The 26092-nt window shown below is 43.9% G+C and overlaps 1 protein-coding gene across 1 annotated transcript in view; it reads left to right on the plus strand.

Moving 5' to 3' along the window:
• Positions 1-26092, plus strand: part of LOC122551916 (receptor tyrosine-protein kinase erbB-4-like) — a 958043-nt gene that overhangs the window by 447348 nt on the left and 484603 nt on the right. The window contains exon 3 of the mRNA XM_043694485.1: positions 19262-19448. Within this exon, the coding sequence (XP_043550420.1) occupies positions 19262-19448 (187 nt within the window). The remainder of the gene's footprint in view (positions 1-19261; positions 19449-26092) is intronic.

Raw genomic sequence — 26092 nt, forward strand, 5'->3', positions numbered from 1 at the left:
AAGAGCACCCGAGCTACAAATCTTCTCCCAAACTTTGTCATGTTGCAGCTGTACAGGACATTGGTGAGGCCACTTTTGGAATACTGCATGCAATTCTGGTCTCCTTCCTATCAGAAAGATGTTGTGAAACTTGAAAGGGTTCAGAAAAGATTTGCAAGGATGCTGCCAGGGTTGGAGACTTTGAGCTATAGGGAGAGGCTGAATAGGCTGGGGCTGTTTTCCCTGGAGCGTCAGAGGCTGAGGGGTGACTTTGTAAAGGTTTATACAATCATGAGAGGCACTGATAGGATAAGACAAAGTATTTTCCCTGGGGTGGAAGAGTCCAGAACTAGAGGGCATAGGTTTCGGGTGAGAGGGGAAATAAATAAAAAGGACCTAGGGAGCAATGTTTTCAAACAGAGGGTGGTGTCTGTATGGAATGAACTGCCAGAGGAAGTGGTGGAGGCTGGTAAAATTATAGCATTTAAAAGGCATCGGAATTGGTATATGAATAGGTAGGGTTTAGAGGGAGTTGGGCCAAGTGCTGGCAAATGGGACTAGATCAGGTAAGGATATCTGGTCGGCATGGACGAGTTGGACTGAAGGTTCTGTTTCTGTGCTGTACTCTATGACTACCACTGTGCACGCTCATCACTCTCATTCATGAAAGCCAATTCAAAACTCCTAAATCTCCTCAAGTTCTTAATCCTTTATACAAGAAATATACTTCCATTCATAACTGCACTAAAATGACAGCTAGCCATTAATAACCTATCTGAGTTGTCAATTGAATTGTGAACTTTGAATACCCTGCTGAGACAATGATAGCTTTGTGGAAAGCAGCCAAGCATTCATAATGACGTAATGATAACACATGGGAAATACGAATAAGCAGTCAGTGTACGTGCTGCAACAGAGGTTTTTAAGTGCTGTGACATGGGCAATATTTAAAAAAAAGAATTGAGAGTAGGAACTTAAAGAATTAGGCATTGTGATAGTGGCACTGACCTTATCCACCTTTCATATCTCCTCTGAAAACTCGTGCCTTCCACACTGCTGGTGACAGCCGTCGCTGCAGCAAAAATATGATCTGCTTGAAGCCCGCACTGAGTTCAGATCTCTCTGCTGAGTTCTGATGTCCATTGTGGGATTCTCACTGCACCCACCCCCCGCCTTCCAATCTGTCGTTTTTAAAGAGCTATGACACTGCCACAACATCAAGTAGATTCTGTCTTTTGTCGAGAGTGTGTTGCTGGAAAAGCACAGCAGGTCAGGCAGCATCCGAAGAGCAGGAGAATCGACGTTTCGGGCATAAGCTCTTCATCAGCTCTTCACCCTGATGAAGGACTTATGCCTGAAACATCGATTCTCCTGCTCTTTGGATGCTGCCTGACCTGCTGTGCTTTTCCAGTACCACACTCTCGACTCTGTATTCCTCACTTTCACCTCAATTCTGTCTTTTGTCTGTTTAAGTTGATGTGAAGCACCTTCAGGGGCCTTTCGCTACACTAAATGACTTGTGTCAATGTCGGTTGTTCTTGTTGGACTACTTCATCCCTACTTTGAAAAGCCTTCAAAGCCTGCCTCACTGATATCTGTCCCCTGCTATCTGTTCTGTGTATTCCTTTATCAAAGATGTTTTCAAACACCAATTCGCTGACCTGAAACTAGATTCATCATAGTCGAGAGGGTGTCAGACACACAATAAAGCTTGCTGGTCTGCCTCACACTGATCATCATTGTTCATTCAATGCAGCCTAGTCTATAATCTCTATTTATGTCAGTATTATGAAGTAACATCCCTGAACTCTGTCCTCCTCACTGTCATAAAACTTCAGGCAATTCATTGTAATGATGCTGGTGATTTCTTTTCTCTGCAATATTTCATTGATCGAGCATTCCTTTGTCTTCTGTGGAAGCATAAGCATGAGTCAGCATCCTTATACTCAGCATCTGCTTTGTATAAGAAAATTAGAAGCCCCATACATCTACTTTCTGTGAAGCCATTATTGATCTGTCATGTCAATGCTTTGTCTAATGACAAATCATCTTAATATTGAAAATTAAATCCTTTGCCTTTGAGTTCTGCATATTTAAGCCACAGCACAAGGGCATGCTCAGATACCACTGTGTGTTGTTTCATTTTCTGAATGACATTTCAATATGTTCTTCTCCCCTGGCTAAGTGTTTTTCATGTGCAGCTTGAATTAAAGCTGAAAGTTTACTTTCTGAGAAGATCCTGTTATTTCTCCTTGTTCTGAGAGAGTGGCAGTGAAAGGTCTCCTCTGACTGGCTGTGATGTAAATGTTGTTTCAAATAAGAGGCAGTTTTTTCAATACTGCAAGAGGTTTTAATGGGTTCCCACATTGAAGAGAAGGGACCATTCACATGCACTGCCAGTGCCAAAGCTCTGGTCTCCACTCACTGGGAACTGCAGTGTTTGAATTTTGAACCTACTGGAATCAGAGGCAGGATCATGACCATTAATCCAAAGGCTCACTCAGTTTGTGTGTTGTTGCATGTGTAATGAGTTTGTCTTGTCAGATTAATGTGTTCATGTAGCATCAGGTGAGATAATAATGGTGAATTAGCAGGCAGTAATCCTGACAGTTGAGGAGATGATACAATTTTATAAATCACAAGAGTAAAGCAGTTATGATTAAAACTCATAAGTTTATATTTTAATTATGTTGAGGAGGTGAACACGCTGACACAAGAGCATAAAAAAAGGCTATTATTGAATGCAAGACCTGAGGGCCCAGGGCAATATTAGCTTTATGATACTGGATTATTAGACCTATTAAGCTTTTATTTAAACACAGAATTGCAAGAATATTTACTGTCTGGTATAAATTCTTAGTGTGGTAATACAGTAGCCATTTTAGGGCTTTGAAGTGGAAGTTGTCTTTGGTAGAACCTTAAAACACAGAAAGCTTTGAATTTCTCCTTCTCATTGTACATCAACAAATAAAAGAGAACTTTTAATTGAACCCAATTGTTAACTGTAACTGCATTGGATTTCATGAACTGCTAAAAATGAAGAACAATTGAACATTTCCTTACAGTTACAAAATGCAAGTTTAGACCAACTGAGATTGTCCTCATTAAAAGCTGTTAAATATCACTGCTTCAGTATAGTCATGCATGGGTGCAGTATCTCATCATGTACGTCTAAAATAGCAGAGCTTCAGCATATGTGGCCCATACAGCAATGCATGTCCTGGAATTCATTTATTTCAAGATACTAAGAAAGATTCCAATGCCTGTTTTTCCCTTTAAGGCATGAAGTTGTTTGTGCAATGTAAATAAAAAATGATTTCCAACAGGAATTCATTTCACAGTAACCCCAGAGTGTTGGTTCTGCACTCTGAATACTAAGGGTGTGTAATCTTTGAATGGGTTTCGGACAAAACGTGGCTTGTTTTTTATCTGATGTGCCTATGTTCAATATCATTATTCAGAAGGAGGACAGGGTTGAGGAATGGATGTGGGGCCAGAATGGGGTGGGGGGTGGGGGGTGAGGGCAATGGGAGGAAATAAAAGGAGCTACAGTGTTGTGTTTCCTGTCACTAACTTCCTGAACCTTTTATTGAAGTGGAATATATTCTGAGGACATTAAGCGTGAGGCAGCTTTTTACTCGTTTCTTCTCAATCTCCTCAGATTTTTTTTTCCGTGATGTGACTACAGGTCATTTCTTTTTTGGCTTCCTTGTGAAAGACCGTTTGACTTGAGGGTCACTTTTCAGGTTGACCCCTTTCACACGCCAGGCCTGCTGGGCTGGAGAGCACAAATGGTTTGGCACTTGAGCAAAACAGAGGAGCCCTTTAGCTTAGTTTAAATTCTGGGTGCCCGCTTCCTGAAAGGCATAGGGGCAGTGAATAATGAGAATTTTATTATGGCCAGCTGGCTGGAGTTGGCTGTATGCAAAACAAAGCTATTTATTCTAGTTTTTTTTTCACAAAATTAGCAGTGTTCGGAACGCCACAACAACTTGAACCTATATAGCCCCTTTGACCAGGCAAGAGTCAGAGAATCATAGAATCCTTACAGTGTGGAAACAGGCCCTTTGGCCCAATAAGCCCACACCGACTTTCCAAGAGATGTACAGCACGGAAACTCTCTCTCTCTCTTCTTCTCACTCTCTCCCTCTTTCATTCTCTCTTGCACACTCTCTCTCGCTCCCCCCTTGCCTCTCTCTCTGTCTCACATACCTCCCTCCCACCTTTCCCAAGAAATTCAGACCAGTGTCACCCACAGTTCATTGACCTCAATAGGGACCAGTAAGACAATGCACTGACCACTCTCGTTGTTTTTCCTTGACCACCCTGAACACCAGGATATTTTTCACCCTTCGGTCCCACTTGTCCGTGCCGATGAGAAATTGTTAATTAATGTAGTCCTATTTGCCAGCATTTGGCCCGTATCCCTCTAAACCATTCCTATAGATACACCCATCAGATGCCTTTTGAAAGTACAGCACTGTAGGATTCTTTTTCAAAATCTTGAGGTGCAGTTATTTGACGGAATTTGAGACCGTGCCACCGAGGAAGAAAATAGAGCAGGTGACAAGGAACTTGATCAAAGGTTTTAAGCTGCTTCTGAAGAGAGGAGAGGGGGAGGGAGAGGCAGAACACAGTCTAGGAAGAGGGTTCCAGAGCTTGATCATCAGGCAGATGAAGACCAACGGAGGGGAGAAGGCCTGCGAGAGACCAGAATGCAGGAAGCTGCAAAGGTCTCGGAGCGCCGCAGTACAAGGAATATGAGGAACGGAACAGCATCACGTTGAAACAAAGGGGGGCAACGAAAAGGCAGTGGAATTCCGAACTCGAAACAGGTGGTGCCAGGAGCGCACAGAAGCTCAGTCAGCACCTGAAGAAGAGGGAAGCTGGTGAACCTTTGTCATGTGCAGCCCCGTAGATGTATTCGGCTGACATTGGCAGGAGATCAGTGGAGCCCCAGTTTGTCAGGAGTTGTCCATCTGTACAATAACCTCAGGGTGCCTTAGGGAGTAACTTGTGCATCTCCACAACAGACAAGAAGCCAGCAGATGTAAACAGGTTATCAGTAAGGAACATCCTTGAATAAGTGTTGTACCTCTGGGAATTGGTGACTGAGAAAAACCACACTAACTCCAATGGAAGAAAGAAAAGTTGTTCTTGTTAGTGCTTTGGTGAGATGACATTGGAAGGCCCTGGCACAGCTCCATTGCATTTTATTTGGATTTAGTAATGGGCATCAAACAGAATTAAATAGATCTGATGTGCTAGGGTCCATGGTACCTATAAACATGTTTTAAAGAACAGAAAACAGTTCTGACAGTAGACAGCAGCAGCAGATAAATAAAGGGTACTTGGCTCACGCACTTGTCAGCTAGTTTCATATTCTCTCATCACCGTTTCTGTGCCTCTTTAGTATTCTTACTGTAGGAGCAGCTGACAGATGCAGACAAACAAGGGACTGGCCAGGCAGACAAGATGCTACAATTTGACAGAATCTGACCTGCAAAGTTCCCTTGAGGGAGACCAATATCTGGGAGATTTAGACTGCTCTATCTCTGTGCCAAGAAACCTGCTAGAAATGTAACTTGCGTTGTGTAGGAACATATGATCAGGATTGGGCTATTCAGCCCCTTGAGCTGTTCCACTGTTCAATGGTTCATCTGGAGCCCAACTCCTTATGCCTGCCTTGGCTTCAATCCCTTAGTACCTTCGCTTCACCAAACATTATCTGTCTCAACTTTAAAACTAACAACTGAATTAATATCCACTGACGTTTGTGGAAGAGACTTTGTGTATAGAAATGTTTCCCAAATCTCTCCTGAACAGTCGGACCCTAATTCTCAGACAGTACCTCCTAGTTTTAGAAGGGGTGGCACTGGCATAACATGTTATCTGTCTCTCTCGTTATCTGTCTCTCTCGTTATCTGTCTCTCTCGTTATCTGTCTCTCTCGTCTCTCTCTCTCTTTCTCACACACCTCACTCATCCTTAAATTCAAGGCCTTTTTGCTGCATATTCACCTCAGCACCAAAGGAAGAAGGTGATGAAGCATAGCTACCTACTTGAGAACCTGGATAATAATAATGTTGATCCATCCTTGAATTTGTGTAAATCTCTTTCACTAATGCCCCTCAATCTCACTTGTATGTTACTTGCTGCCTTGTGCCCACTGACAGTATTTGAGTTCTTCTATTTGTGATGGATTTGAACAGATCTACTAACTGAACACTGGTCAGCCATAAGACTCCGTATGTTATCAGTAACTGCAAAATTGTACTCAAGCACAACATACAACCTCGTGACTCAGCATTCCCCCGATCTACCATTATCACCAAGCTGGAGGGGGGGGGTGCCTGCAGAAAGGCATAAGAACATTAGAACCAGGAGCAGGAGTAGGCCAATGTCCCTTCAAGCCTGCTCAGCCATTCAATGAGATCATGGCTGACCTTTTCATGGCCTCATCTCCACTTACTCGCCCTTTCACCGTCACCCTTAATTCCTTCATTGTTCAAAAAAAAAATCTATCTTCGCTTTAAAAACATTTACCGAAGTAGTGTAAACTACTTCCCTGGGCAGGGAATTCCATAGATTCACACCCCTCTGGCTGAAGAGGTTCCTTCTCAATTCCGTCCTAAATCTGCTCCCCTAATTTTGAGGCTATGTGGTCTTGTCCTGATTAGATTAGATTACCGACAGTTTGGAAAGAGGCCCTTCGGCCAAACATGTCCACACCGACCCTCCGAAGAGTAACCCACCCAGACTAATGCACCTAATGCTATGGGACAATTCAGCATGGCCAACTCACCTGGCCTGCACATCTTTGGATTGCAGGAGGAAACCAGAACATCTGGAGGAAACCCATGCAGACATGGGGAGAATGTGCAAACTCCACACGTTCATATCAAGGCTGCATTCGACTGAATGTGGCTTCAAGGAGCACTAGTAAATGAATGAATAACCAGAAGAGAGCTCTCCACTAGTTGGAGTCACACCTGGCACATAGGTTTGTGGTTGTTGGGAGACATCTCTGCAGGAATTCCTAAGGGCAGTGTCCGAGGTCAAACTTTCCTCAGCTACTTCATCAATGATCTTTGCTCCATCATGAGGTCAGAAGTAGAATGATCACTGATGTTTGCACAAGCTCTGCCCCGTTCGTGAATTCTCAGATACAGAGGCCACCTGAGTACAAATGCAGCAAGACTTGATTGACTTGGGCTGACAAATAGCAAACAACATTTGTGCCACTCAAATGCCAGGGAATAACCATCTCAAATAAGAGAGAATCTAATTATCACCTCTTGGCATTCAATAGCATTCCTATCATTGATTTCCCCCAGTATCAACATCTCACCACTCACTACTGGATAGGGAGGACTGCAGAACTTAGGTCTGATCCTTTGGTTGTGGGACCACTTAGGTCTACCACTTGCTGCTTATGCTGTTTGATATTTAAGTAATCCTGCGTAGTAACTTCACCAAGTTGACACCCCATTTTTAGTTCGGCCTGGTACTGCTCCTGGCATGCCCTCCTGCACACTTTTTATTGACCAGAAACTGAACTGGACTCACCACATAAACACAGAGGTTACAAGAGCAGGTCAGAGGCTAGGAATCTAGCAGCTAGTAACTCACCTCCTGACTTCCCAAATCCTGGACACCATTTACAAGGTGAAAGTCAAGAGTGTGATGGAATATTCCCCATTTGCCTGGATGACTACAGCTTCAATAACACTTGAGAAGCTTGAAACCATCCAGGACAAAACAGTCACTTGATTCGCACCACATCCAAACATTCATGTATTCACCTCTGATACATAGATTCAGAAACTCACCAAGGATCCTCAGACAGGACCTTCCAAATCCATGACCATCTGGAAGGTCAAAGGCAGCAGATATATGGGGAGACCATCGCCTGCAAGTTCCCCTCCAAGCCACACACCATGAAAATGTTCGCCATTCCTTCACTGTCACTGGATCAAAATCCTTGAACTCCTTTCCTAATGGCATTGTGGGTAAACCTACAGCACATGGATTGTAGCGGTGTAAGAAGGCAGCTCATCACTACCTTCTCAAGAGATGGACAATAAATACTGGCTCAGCCAGTGAAGGCGCAGATCTCCTGAATGAATTTCTTTGAAAATCTGGTGGAAAATGTTAACTGACAGTAGACTAACCAGGAACAAGCCTCAGAGTTCCAATTACCTATGAGACCCATCCACTTGCAAATCAAATACTGTCCCTGGTTTGCACTGAGAAAAGACACTAAACTAGGTAAAAGAATGAGGCATTTGTAACTGCTCAGGGTAAGCAGTATTTGAGCTGGTTTTAATCAAAAAATAAGCATAAACAGAGCGAAGGTTCTGAATGGTCTGGCAGCCTTAAAAGTAGATAAATCTCCAGTGACAGATGAAATGTATTCCAGGTTGTCTGAATGAGGCAATGGAGGAAATAACGGAGGCACACACAAAAATTTTCAATTCCTCCCTAGCAACAGGAGAAGTGAAGGAGGACTGGAGGACAGGCAATGTGATAGTGTGATTCAAGAAGGGAGCAAGGGATAAACCAGGAAGTGACAGGCCGGTCAGTCTAACCTCAGTGGTGGGGCAATTGTTAGAAGCAATTCTGAAGGACAGAATTAATTTGGACTTGGAGAAATGGGGATTAATCAACAACAGTTGGCATGCTTTTGTTAAAAGGAGTTAATGTCTGACCAACTTCATTAAATTTTCCGAAGAGGTAACCAGGTGTGTCTGTGAAGGCAATGCTTTTGGTGTATTTTATTTAGACTTCAGCAATGTTTTTGATGAGGTCATACGTGTTAGCAAAGATACGAGCTCATGGGATCCATAGAATTTTGGTGAATTGGATCCATAATTGGAAGATTGGCGGGACGTAGTGGGTGATGTTTGAAGGGTATTTATCTGACTGGACGTCCATGTCCATTGGAGTCCCACTGGGGTCACTGTTGGGCTTTTGCGGTTTGTGGTTGTGATTTTGACTTGAACACAGGAGGGTTGATCGATACACTCATGGATGACAGGAAAATTTGTGGGACGGCAAATGTAAATCCGGATTGGGAAGGACAAACAAGTCAAGGGAATACGTGATGAGTGTAGGACCCTGGGAAACACCAAGGATCAGAGGGAGGTTGGTGAGCATGTATGCCAGTCCTTTAATGTAGTGGGACAGATAGTTAAGGTTCATGGGTGGCTTGCCTTTTTCAGCCGAGGGACATAGTGTTTAAAGACAGGGAGGTTATACTGGAACTGTATAAAATGTTGGAGAGGCCACAGCTAGAGGTTTTGTACAGTTTTGGAATCCAAATTATAGGAGGGATGTGATAGCGCTGGAGAGGCTGCAGATGTATCAGATTTTGCCTGCGCTGGAGAGTTTGTGGTGATGAGAGATTGGACAGACTGTTGCTTTTCTTAGAGCAGTGGAGATTGAGAGAGGACATAACAGAGATGTGTAAAATTATGAGAGGCATAGATAGTACACAGGAACAAATCTTTTTCCCTTGGTGGAGGGATCAAAGACTAGAGGATATTAATTTAAGGGAAGGGGCTTCATGGAGATGGGAGGAAAAGCTTTTTCACCCAGAGAGTGGTGGGAATCTGGATCTCCGTGCCTGTCAGGGAGGTGGAAGCAGAGACCCTCAGAACATTTAAGAAATATTTGGATGCACACTGTGATGCTACAAGGCTATGGGCCACACGCTGAAAATTGGGATTCGAATATTTAGGTGGTTGTCTCTGACCAGCACAGAATTGGTGGGCTGAAGGGCTTTTTTCTGTGCTGTAGCTCTCTGACTCCCAGACTCAGAACAGCCAGAGTAAAGTGTAGGCAAATGGGACAGGGATGTGAAAAGATGCTACTGGGCAGGCCATATTGTAATTTAACATTCAGATTGGTGGAGAACACTGTCAAAAGCCTGACTGATCTGCACTCTGAGGCTACCGCTCACCTGGAGCAGCTCATTGATCCCACATTGAACAATCATCCTGTGTGATGGAATATGGCTGCAAGTGGTTTTCAAGATTTCCTGTGCATACAGAATGAAAGCTCTCCTGTAATGGGCAGAAACCTCCTCCCCGAACGTTCTCTTAAATCCAGTAAGGCATTCGTAGAAACGTTGAAAGTAAGGGGAAGAATCCTAGAATCCCTACGGAAGCAGGGCACTTGACCCATTGAGTCCACACTGCCCCTCCAAACAGTATCCCACCCGGACCCGTCACCCTCCACCCCCACTCTATCCCTGTAACTCTGCATTTCCCATGGCCAATCCACCCAACCTACACATCCCTGGACACTATGGGCAATTACCAAGTCTAATTCATCTAACCTGCACATCTTTGCACTGAGAGAGGAAACTGGAGCACCTGGAGGAAACCCACGCAGACTCGGGGAAAATGTGTAACTTCCACACAGTCGCTTGAGGGTGAAATCAAACCTGGTCCCTGGAGCTGTGAGGCAGCAATGTTAACCATTGAACCAATGTGCTGCCCAAGAGTAGGCCATTTGGCCCTTCACCATTAAACATGATCATGGCTGATCATCCAACTCAGTACCCGTTCCTGTTTTCTCCCCGGACCCTTTGATCTCTATCGCTCTGAGAACTATATCTAACTCCTTCTTGAATTCACAAGAAAGCAAGTAATAGAGGCAAAACACTATTGATAGGGTTAGATGATGTAATGGCTGGGTGGGGGATGTCTCATATGGAACACAGGTACAAGTAGAGGTCGGTTTGGCTGAATGACTGATTACTGCATTGGGCATAGCAATGTTGCCATTGTCTGGGCTACTGACTTATTAGAGATATACAACTGATAGTGGTGAAACCCAAGGAGCACCATTCCTCTGGCAAGGGGAGAAACTGGGAAGGAGAATCCTTCATGGTAACCTCAGTAGGAGTGGAAATTGAACCCATGCTGTTGGCATCACGCTGCATTGCAAACCAGATGTTCAGCGACTGAACTAAGTGACCCCATTGTACATTGCCTACTGTATGTTCTCTTCAATTGTTGTAAATATTCCATGTTAACCTATCAGGGTGTCCCTGTGGAGTAGGAGGGACTTGAACCTGGGCCTTCTGCCTCAGAGGTAGGGACACCACCATTGCACCACAAGATCCCCCACTCCAAGTTCTCGTTGTCAACACGAAATGCTGTCATCCAAGATTTTCTTAAAGCGGATTAGAAACAGCACTTTGGGGCAGGTAGACTGACAGGGATGAAGCACGTGTTCATTCTGGCGATATCATTCTTGACTCAAAATTGTAGACTTTTATTATAATCACCATTCCAACCCTGCTGTAATTTTTCTAATGAGATGTGGACTTCAAAATCCCAATGCCGTCAAAGGATGTTTGTTGCACTTTCGTCTCATTTGGGTTTGGAGGTAATACGTGCCAAGGTTATGCCTGAAGCATCGCAGGCAAGGGATGAAAGGCACAGAGGACTTTACTAATCCACCCAAAGTGGAACTGACAAGTTATTTCATTTAGATACAAATTGCCAGCAGAAGTCTATGTTCCCACGGAGACCAGGGCAGGTGTGACTGACTGATACGTTTGCTGACATCTCTAGTGAATTCACCGAGCTGGGCCTCCAGTGATATTTTGTGCAGGTTTTTGTTTGAACGGAGTGGTTTTAGATCTTTCACAGAGTTTCAGTTCCAACTGATTTAAATGCAGCATCGCTTCTTTAACTCATGAAGAGGGTCAGCACTTGGCTCCGTCTAAATCTCAGATGGGCCCAGTCGTAACGGGGAGTGCAGCACTGAGGCCTCATAACAGATGAATATTCCGCACCATTTAAAACCCATCAAGCTGTTGAGGTGAGTGTGCTAATGAACTTGTCATTGAGCACACTGATACAAGTGAGCCCTGTGAATGCATCGTACTGAATGGTTTGCCACCTCAAGGCAATCAAATTGGCCCCTCAAAGGACCCTGCATTGCCAGTTGAACAAGTGATTCCATTCGTCCTGCTCCCGGACCCTTTCTCTTCATCTGCCCATCATTCCCTTTTCAAGGATATGTCCAATTCCCCTTTGAAAATGTCTCCTGAGTCTGCTATCACCACCCTTCCAGGCCCCACATCATCACAACTCACTGTGGAAAATAAATACCTCATTTCTCACCTGGCTTTTTTGACAATTATCGTGAATCTGTCTCCTCTGTTTTCTGAGCCTTCTGTGTCCTTTCTCCTCGCTTGCCCCTTCAGAAACCCCTGTAATTTTGAACATTTCTAATAAATCTCTCCTTGACTGAATATAAATGACTTAGAAAACTCACGTTCATATTGCAATTTCAGGATGTTCCAAAACACTTTACAGCTGGTAAAGCTCATCTGAAGCAAAGCTACTGCAATAAAGTGGCAACTAATGTCTCTACAGTATGTTCACAAAAATGAACAAATAGTGTTCGTTACGACATACATTGATAATCAGGACATTGGGCAGAATGTTTCTCCCCCAAGGTGGTTCCATGGGCTCTTTGATATCACCCCTGAAAGGATGTTGATCTCACCTGGGAGCCTGTGCCGCTGACAGTGCAGCACTCCCTTGATACTGTATGAGAGTGTTACCTTAGACATTGCCCTGTGCTGTCCAGAGGGAGACTTGGACCTCCAACCTTCTGACTCAGAAGTGAGAGTACTACTGTGTATGTGGGACAATCAAACTTTCGATAGCAGTTGAGAATGAAGCAAAACCTTGCCAACTTCTCACCCCCCTCCCCAACGTGGAAGCAACAACACTAAATCTGGCGGTAACTAGCTATCCACCTCTCCTTTGGATAACTGCCTGAGGGAATTCTTGCATCTTGGATCGATTGACTGATTGTATTGTGGGGCTGTTGCGTCTTCCGCTTATTTTTAACTTCGGGATTTTTCATTAAATCGGGGCCCTGTTATTTACTGCTTTTGTTGACATAACACAGTTGGATCGCCTCAATAATAGTTGATGTCGTCCCAAGAGCCCAAAGCCTGTGATTTGCAGATCTGAAAATGAGCAGATGAGCTTTAAAATGTCATCTCAGTTTAATAATACTGGTTGCTAATATTAGCTGTCAAAGTGACAGCTTCATTTGCAGGTGTGTAAAGTGAGGAGATTATCATCTGTCCACTTGGTTATGGAAGCATTCTCAGTCCCTGGCAAACAGAGGTAGAGAATGGCTTTCACTGTGAGGGACACTGAGCACTGACTGAGCCAGGACAAGTTCATCTTCCAACACTCTGTCACCACAGGCTGAAGTTAAAACCCGAGATAATCCCGAGATTATTTTCTCAGGTATGAAGGAGGTATTGTTTTCCTGCAGCAAAGCATTTCCAAGGTCTGGGCAGAAAATGCAGCTTTCAATAATATCCAGGCCTCTTATTCCAGAGGGAAAAATTGTGGTATTTTGCAACATCACGCTCGGTCTGTAAGATTACCTTGGAGATTTTAGCAAGAAAGCGGTCACGGGAATGCTCGATTCCAACAACTGGAAGGAACTGGGGATAACAGTGAGGAATTGTTCCACTCCCACCATTGAGGCAGCTTTCTGTATCTCCCGATCTGTTATCCAATCTTGTGTCCCATGGGGAATACTTTGGATGTGTTATTACTGTGGGTTTGCTCTCATGAGAGGTTTTTGTTTAAAAATTGCTTTGTTTTGTTTCCATACATTTGTCACTGCCTATAGTGGGTCACACCTTGACACCATATTGTTCTACATCATATTGCCTTGTTACATTTTACTGTGCATACTTGGATACATCATCCTCATGTGAGAATAATACCTGGTTATGAGAATCCTTAGGCAGGGAGACGGAGAACATTGCAAACCTGGCTGGTCTCAACTATTCCTCAGATCACGAATCATAGAGTCACAGAGATGTACAGCATGGAAACAGACTCTTCGGTCCAACCCATCCACGCAGACCAGATATCCGAACCTAATCTAGTCCCGCTTGCCAGCACCCAATGCCTATCCCTCTAAACCCTTCCTATTCATATACCCATTCAAATGCCTTTTAAATGTTGCAATTGTACCAGCCTCCACCACTAGGACCAGCATGTTAAATTTTATTTGTCTTCAATATTTATTTGTCCTGAGCCTCTTTCCTGGCCTTCAGTCAACCCGAAACTCTCAAAGGTGCGGCCTCTCAGTATTCTGTAATTTTCAGTCTGATACGTCCACCTCACCTTTCCAAAACTCCATCGATTACAGACCCAGAATCCTCCACGGCTCTTCATATGACAAGCCCTTCATCCCTGGGATCATTCTTGTGAACGTTTTCAGGACCTACTCCAATGCCAGCACTTCCTTTCTTAGATTCGGGACCCAAAACTGCTCACACTATGCCACATGCGGTCTGACAAGAGCCTCGCATAGCCTCAGCAGTACATCTCTGCTCTTATATTCCAGACTTCTTTAAATGAATCCTAACTGTCAACTCAACCTTCATGTTAACCTTAAGAGAATTCTGAAGAAGGACTCCCAAGTCCCTTTGTGCATCAGGTTTCCAAAGCCTTTCCCCAGTTAGAAAATAGTCAATGCCTCTATTCTTCCTATCAAAGTGAATAAACTCACATTTTCCTACATTGTACTCTATTTGCCACTTCTTTGCCCACTCTCCTAGTCTGTCCAAGTCTTTCTATAGTCTCCATGCCTCCTCAACACAAGTCTTCCCTCCACCTATCTTTGTCTCATCTGCAAAAGTATCAATGTTACCTTCTGTTCATTTCTCCAGATCGTTAATGTATAATGTGAAAGTTGTGGTTCCAACCCAATCCATGCAAAACTCCAGTAGTCACCAGCTGTCATCCTGAAAAAGACCCCTTTACCCCCACTCTCTGCTTCCTGTCAGTCAGCCAATCTTCTATCCATGCCAGTTCCTTGATCCTAACACCATGAGCTTCTATCTTATGTCGCAGCCTCCTGTGCGGCACCTTGTCAAAGGCCTTTTGGAAATACAAATAGATCACCTCCACTGGCTCTCCTTTGTCTAACTTGCTCATTATCTCTTCAAAGAATTCTGACAGATTTGTCGGGTATGACTCCCCTGGATAAACTCGTGCTGTCTCAGTCCTATTTTACCATCCACCTTCTCAAGTACTCTGCAATCTCATCCTTAATAATGGACTGTAAAATCTTACTAATAACCAAGATTAGGATAGCTGACCTGTAGTTTCCTGTCTTCTACCTCCCTCCCTTCTTAAACAGAGGAGAGGTTAGATTAGCCATTTTCCGGTCCTCTGGAACACTTCCTGACTCCAGAGATTACCACCAATAATCTTCAGAATCCTGGAGGTGTTGTCAAGGTCTGCTCTCCACTTCCTAGACCTACCATTCCCCATGTAAACGCATGGCTTCTTCCCCGTCTAGCAGCCCGACAGCTTAATTTCCAAAATTCTTCCTCAAGTGGGCCGACACAAACACAAGCATCCCCCTCTCCCATCATTAACACTGTTCACTCTGAAAAGGGCAGACTCAGCTCCTACATTGGTAGCCAGGGGACAGGTGAGGTGCCATCATACTGTGAGTGGGATGGTCCAGAAAATCCCGCCAGGAATTTCCATTCCCTGACGCTGGTCACCAAGACTGATCCTGTGTCGGTTACGACAACCCAACAGCTCACTTGCAGCAAAAAACCCCCCAAAGAACCATGGATACTGGAGATCAGAAACAGAAACAAAAGTTGCTGGAAGAATTCAGCAGCATCTGTGGAGAGGAAGCGAAGTTAATGTTTTGGGTACAGTGACCCTCCTTCAGATTGTAGCTGGCATGTAAACCCTGACGAATTTCCAAATCCAGCAACAAAGACGGGGCAGTAGAGTCATAGAGATGTACAGCATGGGAACAGACCCTTCGGTCCAACGCATCCATGCTGACCAGATATCCCAACTCGATCTAGTCTCACCTGCCAGCACCCAGACCATATCTCTCCAAACCTTTCATATTCACATACCCATCCAGTTGCCTTTTAAATGTTGTAATTGTACCAGCCTCATGCAGCTCATTCTATACACGTACCACCCTCTGTGTGAAAAAGTTGCTCTTTGAATCTCTTTTATATCTGTCCCCTCTCACTCTAAAACTGTGACCTCTAGTCTAGAAGAGACTTTGTCTATTTACCCTATCCATGTCCCTCAAGATTTTATAAACCTCTATAAGGTCACCCCTCAGCCTTCAACATACAAGGGAAAATAGCCCTACCCTATTCAGCCTGTCCCTATAGCTCAAATCCTCCAACCCTGGCAACATCTTTAAAACTTTTCTGAACCCCTTCAAGTTTCACAACAACCTTCCAATAGAAAGGAAACTAGAATTGCACACAATATTCCAATAGTGGTCTAACATGACCTCCCAACACCTATACTCAATGCTCTGACCAATAAAGGAAAGCATACCAAACGCCGCCTATCTACCTGTGACTCCACTTTCAAGGAGTTATAAACCTGCAATCCAAGGTCTCTTTGTTTAGCAACACTCCTTAGGACCTTACCATTAAATGTATCAGTCCTGCTCTGATTTGCTTTTCCAAAATGCAGCACCTCACATTTATCTAAGTTGAATTCCATCTGCCACTTCTCAGCCCATTGGCCCATCTGGTCCAGATCCTGTTGTAATCTGAGGTAACCTCCTTTGCTGTCCACTACACCTCCAATTTTGGTGTCATCTGCAAACTTACTAACGATACCATCAGATCAGCCATGATCTGATTGAATGGTGGAGCAGACTTGATGGGCTGAATGGCCTACTTCAGCTTGTTCACCTTATGGTCTCATTGTTTGCTTTCAAACTAAAGAGTCTGTTTCCTGTCCTTCCTTCACTTTTTACCAGAAATGTGATCATTTGCAGGCACAATTGACAAGTGGCAATGTAGACTGCCTGTGAACATTGGAGATAGACAGGCTAATTGGAACACTTGGTGTGAGAAAGCTCTCTGTAAATCAATTTGATTCTTCTCCAATCCCTGATATTTGTTCAGCTGAGAGTTACAGGTATAACAAAAAAGATTTAGTGTAACACACAATAAATCCAGTCATTCCATAACCACGGCACACATTCAACATAAGAAAAATGTCTGTTGTTTCCACCTACACTGAGTGTTTATCCCTATTTTTGACACATGACCATAGTAGCTTTGTTCAATTGGTAGCAGTCTCGCCCCTGGGTGGGAAGGTTGTGGGTGCACATACCACTCAAACAATGCATGCAAATTCTCTGCAGCTCGGTATTGAGCAATTTCCCATTATCACAACATTATTAGTGGGAGCTTGCTGTGCATAAGTTGTCTTCCACGTTTCCAACATTGCAACTGCAACCAAACCTGGGGATGCCATGTGTGAGTGAGAGGTGATTTGTAAGTTCTTTCTTCATGTAAGCCCTTTCATGAGCTTTTTTTATAATTGAGATATAATTGGCATTAATCCAATTCTTCATTTACAGCAATTACAACTCAACAGGCCTATGCTTGTTTGAAAACCATAGAGCCTTAGTAATCACCTAATTTAGCCCAAGGATAAATTTCTGCAGAATGGCTTTGGCATGAAAGTAGTTTTCGTTTTTTTTTTAAAGCAGGAAAGCCAATTGATTTATTAATGTAACTTCATGCTTTCCCCTCCTTCCTGCTAGTTTGGATATCCACAGAAAACCCACACATCATTTATATCAGGTTGTTGAGGTTAGAGGTTAAATCTGGTCAGTTTACTACAATAGTCCAAATCCAGCTTCATCGATTGTCTCCTGATTACTGAATTTACATTTCTCTAACAATGGGAAAAGCCATGTGTCTGACTGCACGGTTGAAAGGCATATTGAAATGTACTGGTCTATTACTTGAACGTGCCAACACATTAAGGTAGTCAGTAGGTAAGGGTTGCTGTTGCTACTCCATTCTGGTTACTGAAAGGAGAAGACAGCCAGTTGTGGAAACACTCCCCCTGTGTCCGAACCTGGCATTGCAACTTTATCGTTCACTTGGTTCATGGATGTGGCTGCCCAGTTGATCCTTGTAACTGAGACACAGATCTGGAGCCCCCACCACTGGCCAGTCAAATCAACATCACATTTACATGTAGAAATAAATTGCAATGAAATGTTTCTATATGTTATGTGCTATTTTTTATATTTAATTAGATGTGAATGCCACTGGAAAAGCCATTCTGAACGGGTCTTGAGAAAGTGGTGCCTTTTTGAACCACTGTAGCCCATATACTGTAGGTAGACCTACAGTGCCCACAAGGAGGGAATTCCAGGACATTGACCCAATGAGGATGAAGAAATGGTCCAAATCAGGGTTGTAAGTGGCTTGGAGGACAACTTGCAGGTTGTGATATTCCCATGCATTTACTGCCCTTGTCCTTCTGGCTGGTGGAAGTCATGAGTTTGGAAGAGGGGCTTTGGTGAATTTCTGCAGTGCTCCTAGGAAATGGTACACAGTACTGCCAATGTGTTTGAGTGGGAGTGGAGTGAAATCTTAAGAAGGGGTGCTGTTCAGTTGGGCTGCTTTGACCTGGATGATGTCAAGCTTCTTGTTGGAGCTGCACCCATCCGGGCAAGTGGAGAGTACTCCATCGCACTCTTGACCTGTGCCTTGTAGATGGTGGACAGGCCTTGTGGAATCAGGAGGTGAGGTACTCACTGCAGAATCCCAAGCCTCTCATCTGCTCTTGTAGCCACAATATTTATATGGCTGATCCAATTAAATGTATTTCCTCCTCTTTTTTCAGACCCTCTGTTTCGTTCTCTTACACCTACCTTTTCTTGCTTTCCTTTTCTTTCTCCCCCACTCCCTTCCCGAGTCCGTCTTCTTTTCTCGAGGTACTATTTCTATGTTGCTATATAGATCTCCATTAAACCCGATACACGGACACTCATTCTACCCTCTCTCCAACAATGCCCCCCAGCATTTCCTACCCTACGACATCTCCGATGTAATCATCTCATAAGCTACAGAGCAGATGTTGAATCCAGTTATGTATCGTTCAGCTGAAATATCATATCAATTTTAGAAGAAAGACCTTCATTCATTTCATCTACCCAAATCCAGTGCCCCTTCTGCAGGATCCTTAATACCACTTAGGTTGACTGCAATTAAATGTGCTTTGTGCTTTCATGTTTGGGATTGTCTTTTATTTTTCATGAAGAGAGTCTGGCTGAATCTCAGTCAGAGTGTTTTCACCTCATATAGCCCATTACTATTCTAGCTAAGCTTATAGTTGTAAAGATGTTAGGTTCTGATTGCTGATTTTCTGACCTTGGCTCTGTGTGTGTTCTGTTTAAACCTCCAGTCCATTCGCGAAGTCACAGGATACATCCTTGCAGCCCTGAACCAGTTTGAGTATCTGCCTTTGGAAAATCTAAGAATCATTCGTGGGACAAAGTTGTATGAAGAACGATATGCACTCACGATCCTGCTTAACTACAAGAAAGATGGGGCCTTTGGATTGAGGCAACTGGGCCTGCAGAACATGACAGGTAAGACCCATTGATTACAGAGTGTGAACAATGAGCTCCTTTTAGCTTGACACTAGTGAAATAAGTCTGATCAGGACTGGATTACTAATGTAAGAAAGTGAAGCTAACCTGTGATTATAAAAAAAACTGCAAATATTCAGCCAGTGTTATGTCAACTTTTGAGAATGCACATCAGGGAAGTTGGAGAGGGACTTACTGGAAAGCTACCAGGAATGTAGGACTTCGGTTTTATGAAGGAACCAGTCAATCCTGATTGTCGCAGAGACGTCTGATGAGAGATTTGATGTGCTCAAAACAATGAAGCATTTTTGGCAGAACAAACATGGGCAAGTTGTTTTCTGCTGGCAGAGCCATGGTGACTGAAGGCTCTTGTCTTCAGCAGGATGGACTCCAGCCAAAGATGTCTATCTTGCTGTTCTTCAAGGTGGCAGATCAAGCAGAGATTTTCCTAATAATCTAAGAAACACTGTTTGAATGCATGACAGGAGCAGATCCAGTTGTCCCTTTGTAAAGGGAATTGGATAGATCTTTGCAAAAGAGTAGATGAAATTGCAAGGCTGGGCTGAAAGAGCATGGGATTGGGACAAATTGGATAGTCCTTTCGAAGAGCTGACACAGATCTGATGGGCCGTAAGACCTCTTTATGTGGAAAACCATGCTATGAAAGGAAGCATATAATAGTGGGAAAGCAGAGCAGGCTGATTGACATATCTCAAAGGGAATGGTTCTCTAAAATCATGAGAATGATGCATCATTGCAGTTCAGTTTTATGATTAGATTAGATTACTTACAGTGTGGAAACAGGCCCTTTGGCCCAACATGTCCACACTGACCCTCCAAAGAGCAACCCATCCAGACCCATTCCCCTACATTTGCCCCTGCACCTAACACTATTGGCAGTTTAGCATGACCAATTCACCTAACCTGCACATCTTTGTGATTGTGGGAGGAAACCGGAGCACCCGGAGGAAACCCGCACAGACATGGGGAGAATGCGCAAACTCCACACAGACAGTTGCCTGAGGCAGGAATTGAACCTGGGTCTCTGGCGCTGTGAGGCAGCAATGCTAACCACTGAGCCACCATGCCACCCATTATTGTGACAAAGAGCCTGTCTGAAGTATTGACACGTAATAGCTGGTTGTGAGGCTGTGGCTGGAGCAGAGAGCTTTGCAAATTAAATAAACACACTTTGTTGTTCTTGTGAGGAATTCTCCAATTCATCATTAGAAGAGAACCATACATCTAAATTTGCTAATGACACAAAGACTGGTGGCATAGAATCAATGGAGGTGGGATTGTAAAGTGTTGAAGAGGTATTGATAGATTAAGAATAGGCAAAACTGTGGGAGATGGATTTTGTGGGTGTGAATCCATTGATTTTGAGCAACAAAAGTGTAGCTCTGAGTAATTATTTTTTAGATGGTTAAAAGCTAGGAACAGTTGAAGTTGAAAGAGACTTACTCGGAGCCCAGGTACATAGATCATTAAAATGTTGCAGTCACTTGCAAAACAAAATTAAAATGTCAAGTGGAAAGTTACCTTTTTGAACTAAAGGGCGAGAATATAAAAGTGAGGAAATTTTACTGCATCAAATTGCTGGTTAGACCGAGATCTGCAGTGCACTGAACAATAATGTGATCTGCACCTTAGAAAGGCTTTGGAAAGTGTACAATCCAGATTCACCAGGACTTTTGAGAGTTACCTTGAGAGTAGAGTCACAGAATCATAAAGCGAGAATATAAAAGTGAGGAAATTTTACTGCATCAAATTGCTGGTTAGACCGAGATCTGCAGTGCACTGAACAATAATGTGATCTGCACCTTAGAAAGGCTTTGGAAAGTGTGCAATCCAGATTCACCAGGACTTTTGAGAGTTACCTTGAGAGTAGAGTCACAGAGTCATAAAGATGTACAGCATGGAAGCAGACCCTTCAGTCCAACCCGTCCAGGCCGACCAGATATCCCAACCCAATCTATTCCCACCTGCCAGCACCCGGCCCATATCCCTCCAAACCCTTGCTATTCATATAGCCATCCAAATGCCTCTTAAACGTTGCAATTGTACCAGCCTCCTCCACTTCCTCTGACAGCTCATTCCATACACGTACCACCCTCTGCATGAAAAAGTTGCCTCTTAGATCTCTTTTATATCTTTCCCCTCTCACCCTAAACCTATTCCCTCTAGTTCTAGACTTCCCCACCCCAGGGCAAATACTTTGTCTATTTATCCTATGCATGCCCTTCATGATTTTATAAATCTCTATAAGGTCATCCCTCAACCTCCGATGCTGCAGGGAAAACAGCCCCAGCCTATTCAGCCTTTCCCTATAGCTCAAATCCTCCAACCCTGGCAACATCCTTGTGAATCTTTTCTGAACCCTTTCAAGTTTCACAACATTTTTCCGATAGGAAGGAGACCAGAATTGCACGCAATATTCCAACAGTGGCCTAACCAATGTCCTGTACAGCCGCAACATGACCTCCCAACTCCTGTACTCACTATTCTAACTATTGAAGGAAACCATACCAAATGCCTTCTTCACTATCCTATCTACCTGCGACTCCACTTTCAAGGAGCTATGAACCTGCAGTCCAAGGTCTCTCTGTTCTTAGGACCTTACCATTAAGTGTATAAGTCCTGCTCTGATTTGTTTTCCCAAAATGCAGCACTTGCATTTATCTAAGTTAAACTCCATCTGCCACTCCTCAACCCATTGGCCCATCTGATCAAGACCCCATCATTGGCCCATCTGATCAAGACCCCATTTGAGGGCGGCACGGTGGCACAGTGGTTAGCACTGTTGCCTCGCAGCGCCAGAGACCCGGGTTCAATTCCCGCCTCAGGCGACTGACTGTGTGGAGTTTGCACGTTCTCCCCGTGTCTGCGTGGGTTTCCTCCGGGTGCTCCGGTTTCCTCCCACAGTCCAAAGATGTGCAGGTTAGGTGAATTGGCCATGCTAAATTGCAGGTAGTGTTAGGTAAGGGGTAAATGTAGAGGTATGGGTGGGTTGCGCTTCGGCGGGTGGGTGTGGACTTGTTTCCACACTGTAAGTAATCTAATTACCTCTTATGCTCACATTCAAATCATTTATATAAATGACAAAAAGTAGAGGACCCAGCATTGATCCTTGTGGCACTCCACTGGTCACAGGCCTCCAGTCTGAAAAACAAACCTCCACCACCAACCTCTGTCTTCTACCTTTGAGCCAGTTCTGTATCCAAGTGGCTAGTTCTCCCTGTATTCCATGAGATCTAACCTTGTTAACCAGGCTCTCATGGGGAACCTTGTTGAATGCCTTACTGAAGTCCATATAGGTCACATCTACTGCTCTGCCCTCATCAATCCTCATTGTTACTTCTTCAAAAAACTCAATCAAGTTTGTGAGACATGATTCCCCACGCACAAAGCCATGTTGACTAACCCTAATCCATCTTTACCTTTCCAAATACGTGTACATCCTGTCCCTCAGGATTCCCTCCAACAACTTGCCCACCACCGACGTCAGGCTCACTGGTCTATAGTTCCCTGGCTTGTCCTTACCACCGTTCTTAAACAGTGGCACCACCTTAGCCAACCTTGGGTCACCTGCACCTCACCTGTGACTATTGATGATGCAAATATCTCAGCAAGAGGCCCAGCAATTGCATCCCTAGCTTCCCACAGAGTTCGTGGGTACACCTGATCAGGTCCTGGGGATTTATCTTTATATGTTTCCAGACATCCAGCACTTCCTCCTCTGTCATCTGGACATTTTGCAAGGTGTCACCATCTATTTTCCTACACTCTATATCTTCCATGTCCTTTTCCACAGTAAGCACTGATGCAAAATACTCGTTTAGTATCTCCCCCATCTCCTGCAGCTCCACACAAAGGCTGCCTTGGTGATCTTTGAGGGGCCCTATTCTCTCCTTAGTTACCCTTTTGTCCTTAATGTATTTGTAAAAACCCTTTGGATCCTCCTTAGCTCTATTTGCCAAAGCTATCTCATGTCCCCTTTTTGCCCTCCTGATTTCCTTCTTAAGTATACTCCAACTACATTTATACCCTTTGAAGGATTCACTCGTTCTCTGCATATGCTTTCTTTCTTCTTAGTCAAACCCTCAATTTCTTTAATCATTCAGCATTCCCTATACCTACCAGCCTTTCCTTTCACCCTATCAGGAATATACTTTCTCTGGACTTTTGTTATCTCATTTCTGAAGGCTTCCCATTTTCCAGCCGTCCCTTTACCTGTGAACATCTGCCCCCAATCAGCTTTTGAAAGTTCCTGCCTAATACCGTCAAAATTGGCCTCCCTCCAATTTAGAGCTTCAACTTTTAGATCTGGTCTATCCATTTCCATCACTATTTTAAAACTAATAGAATTATGGTCGCTGGCCCCAAAATGCTCCCCCACTGACACCTCAGTTACCTGCTCTGCCTTATTTCCCAAGAGTAGGTCATGTTTTGCACCTTCTCTAGTAGGTACATCCACATACTGAATCAGAAAAAATTCTCGTGCACACTTAACAAATTCCTCTCCATCTAAACCCTTAACACTATGGCAGTCCCAGTCTAAGTTTGGAAAGTTAAAATCCCCTACCATAACCACCCTATTATTCTTACAGTTAGCTGAGATCTCCTTACAAACATGTTTCTCAATTTCTCTCTGACTTTAGGGGGTCTATAATACAATCCGAATAAGGTAATCATCCCTTTCTTATTTCTCAGTTCCACCCAAATAACCTCCCTGGATGTATTTCTGGGAATATCCTCCCTCAGCACAGCTGTAATGCTGTCCCTTATCAAAAACGCCACTCCCCCTCCTCTCCTGCCTCTCTTTTTATCCTTCCTGTAGCATTTGTATCCTGGAACATTAAGCTGCCAGTCCTGTCCATCCCTGAGCCACTTTTCTGTAATTGCTATGATATCCCAGTGCCATGTTCCTAACCATGCCCTGAGTTCATCTGCCTTCCCAATTAGGCCCCTTGCATTGAAATAAATGCAATTTAATTTATTAGTCCTACTTTTGTCCCTGCCTGCCCTGACTGTTAGACTGCTCCTTTTCTCAAGTGTATCAGTCTCGGATCGATCTCTTTCCTCACTATCTCCCTGGGTCCCCCACCCCACCTTATTAGTTTAAATCCTCCCAAGCAGCTCTAGTAAACCTCCCTGCCAGTATATTAGTCCCCTTCCAATTCAGGTGCAATCCGTCCTCCTTGTACAGGTCACTTCTACCCCAGAAGAGATTCCAATGATCCAAAAATGTTAATCCTCCTCCCATACACCAGTCCTCAGCCATGCATTCATCTGCTGTATCCTCCTATTCCTGCCCTCACTAGCTCAAAGCACCGGGAGTAATCCAGATATTACTATCCTTGAGGGCCTCCTTTTTAAATTCTTGCCTAACTTCCTATATTCTGCCTTCGGAATCTCATCCTTTCCCCTTCCTATGTCGTCGGTTCCAATGTGTACAATGACCTCTTGCTGGCCCCTCTCCCCCATGAGAACATTCTGCACCCTCTCTGAGACATCCTTGATCCTGGCCCCAGGGAAGCAACACAGTATTCTGATTTTTCACTGGTGGCCACAGAAACGTCTGTCTGTGCCTCGGACTAGAGAGTCCCCTAACACAATTGATTTGTCGGAACCCCATGAATCCCTCATTGCATTAGAACCTGTCTCGACACCAGAAACTTGGCTGTTTGTGCTATGTTCCCCTGGGAATCCATCACCCCCTACATTTTCCAAAACCGTATACTTGTTTGAAATGGGGATAGCCACAGAAGACTCCTGCACTACCTGCCTACCTCTCTTATCTTTCCTGGAGTTAACCCAATTATGTGACTGTATCTGCAGCCTTTCTCCCTTCCTATAACTGCCATCCATCACACCCTATTGCTTTTGTAAATTCCTTATTGCCTCTAACTGTCAATCCAACTGTTCCATTTGATCTGATAGGATTTTCAACCGATGGCATTTATTGCAGATATAATCCTCAGTAACATGTTAACTCTTCATAAACTCCCACATCCGACAAGAAGAGCATATTACTCTATTAAGGACCATTTTTGCTTCTTCCAATCCACAGACCCAGAAAATAGCACCATCCTATTCCTCTACAAAACGCTGCTTCAGGCTAATTTAATGCTTTTGACTATATTTTTCAGTTTAATCAAGAGACATATCTCAATGAAGCATATAATCAAGAAAGAACTCACTCTACTCACCACTGCAGACTTGCAGCAAGGCCACGCTTAAAACTATTCACTTATCTGTTTCTGTATTGTGACCTTTCCCAAACCGGTTTCTCCAAGATTAATTGTGAATTTCACTGTTTGTTAATTTTCCCCAAACGCACTCCGATGTCCAGTGATACATGAATTCAGTAGCAAAGGCAGTAACAGTGCAGGTTCACTGCTGTGTCAGTTAGCAGTGTGGGTTTCTTTCTTTCTCTCTCTCCTCACCATAGAACATAGAACAAAACAGCGCAGTACAGGCCATTCGGCCCTCGATGATTCCACAGCTTGGCGCAACAATCTGAAGTCCATCTTTCCAACACTATTCCATTTTCAACCATATGTTTATCCAAAGACCATTTCAATGCCCTTAAAGTTGGTGAGTTGACTCTGGTTGCTGGCAGTGACGTTCACACCCCTACT

This window comes from Chiloscyllium plagiosum, chromosome 7 (genome assembly GCF_004010195.1).
Source record: "Chiloscyllium plagiosum isolate BGI_BamShark_2017 chromosome 7, ASM401019v2, whole genome shotgun sequence".
Taxonomy (NCBI): domain Eukaryota; kingdom Metazoa; phylum Chordata; class Chondrichthyes; order Orectolobiformes; family Hemiscylliidae; genus Chiloscyllium; species Chiloscyllium plagiosum.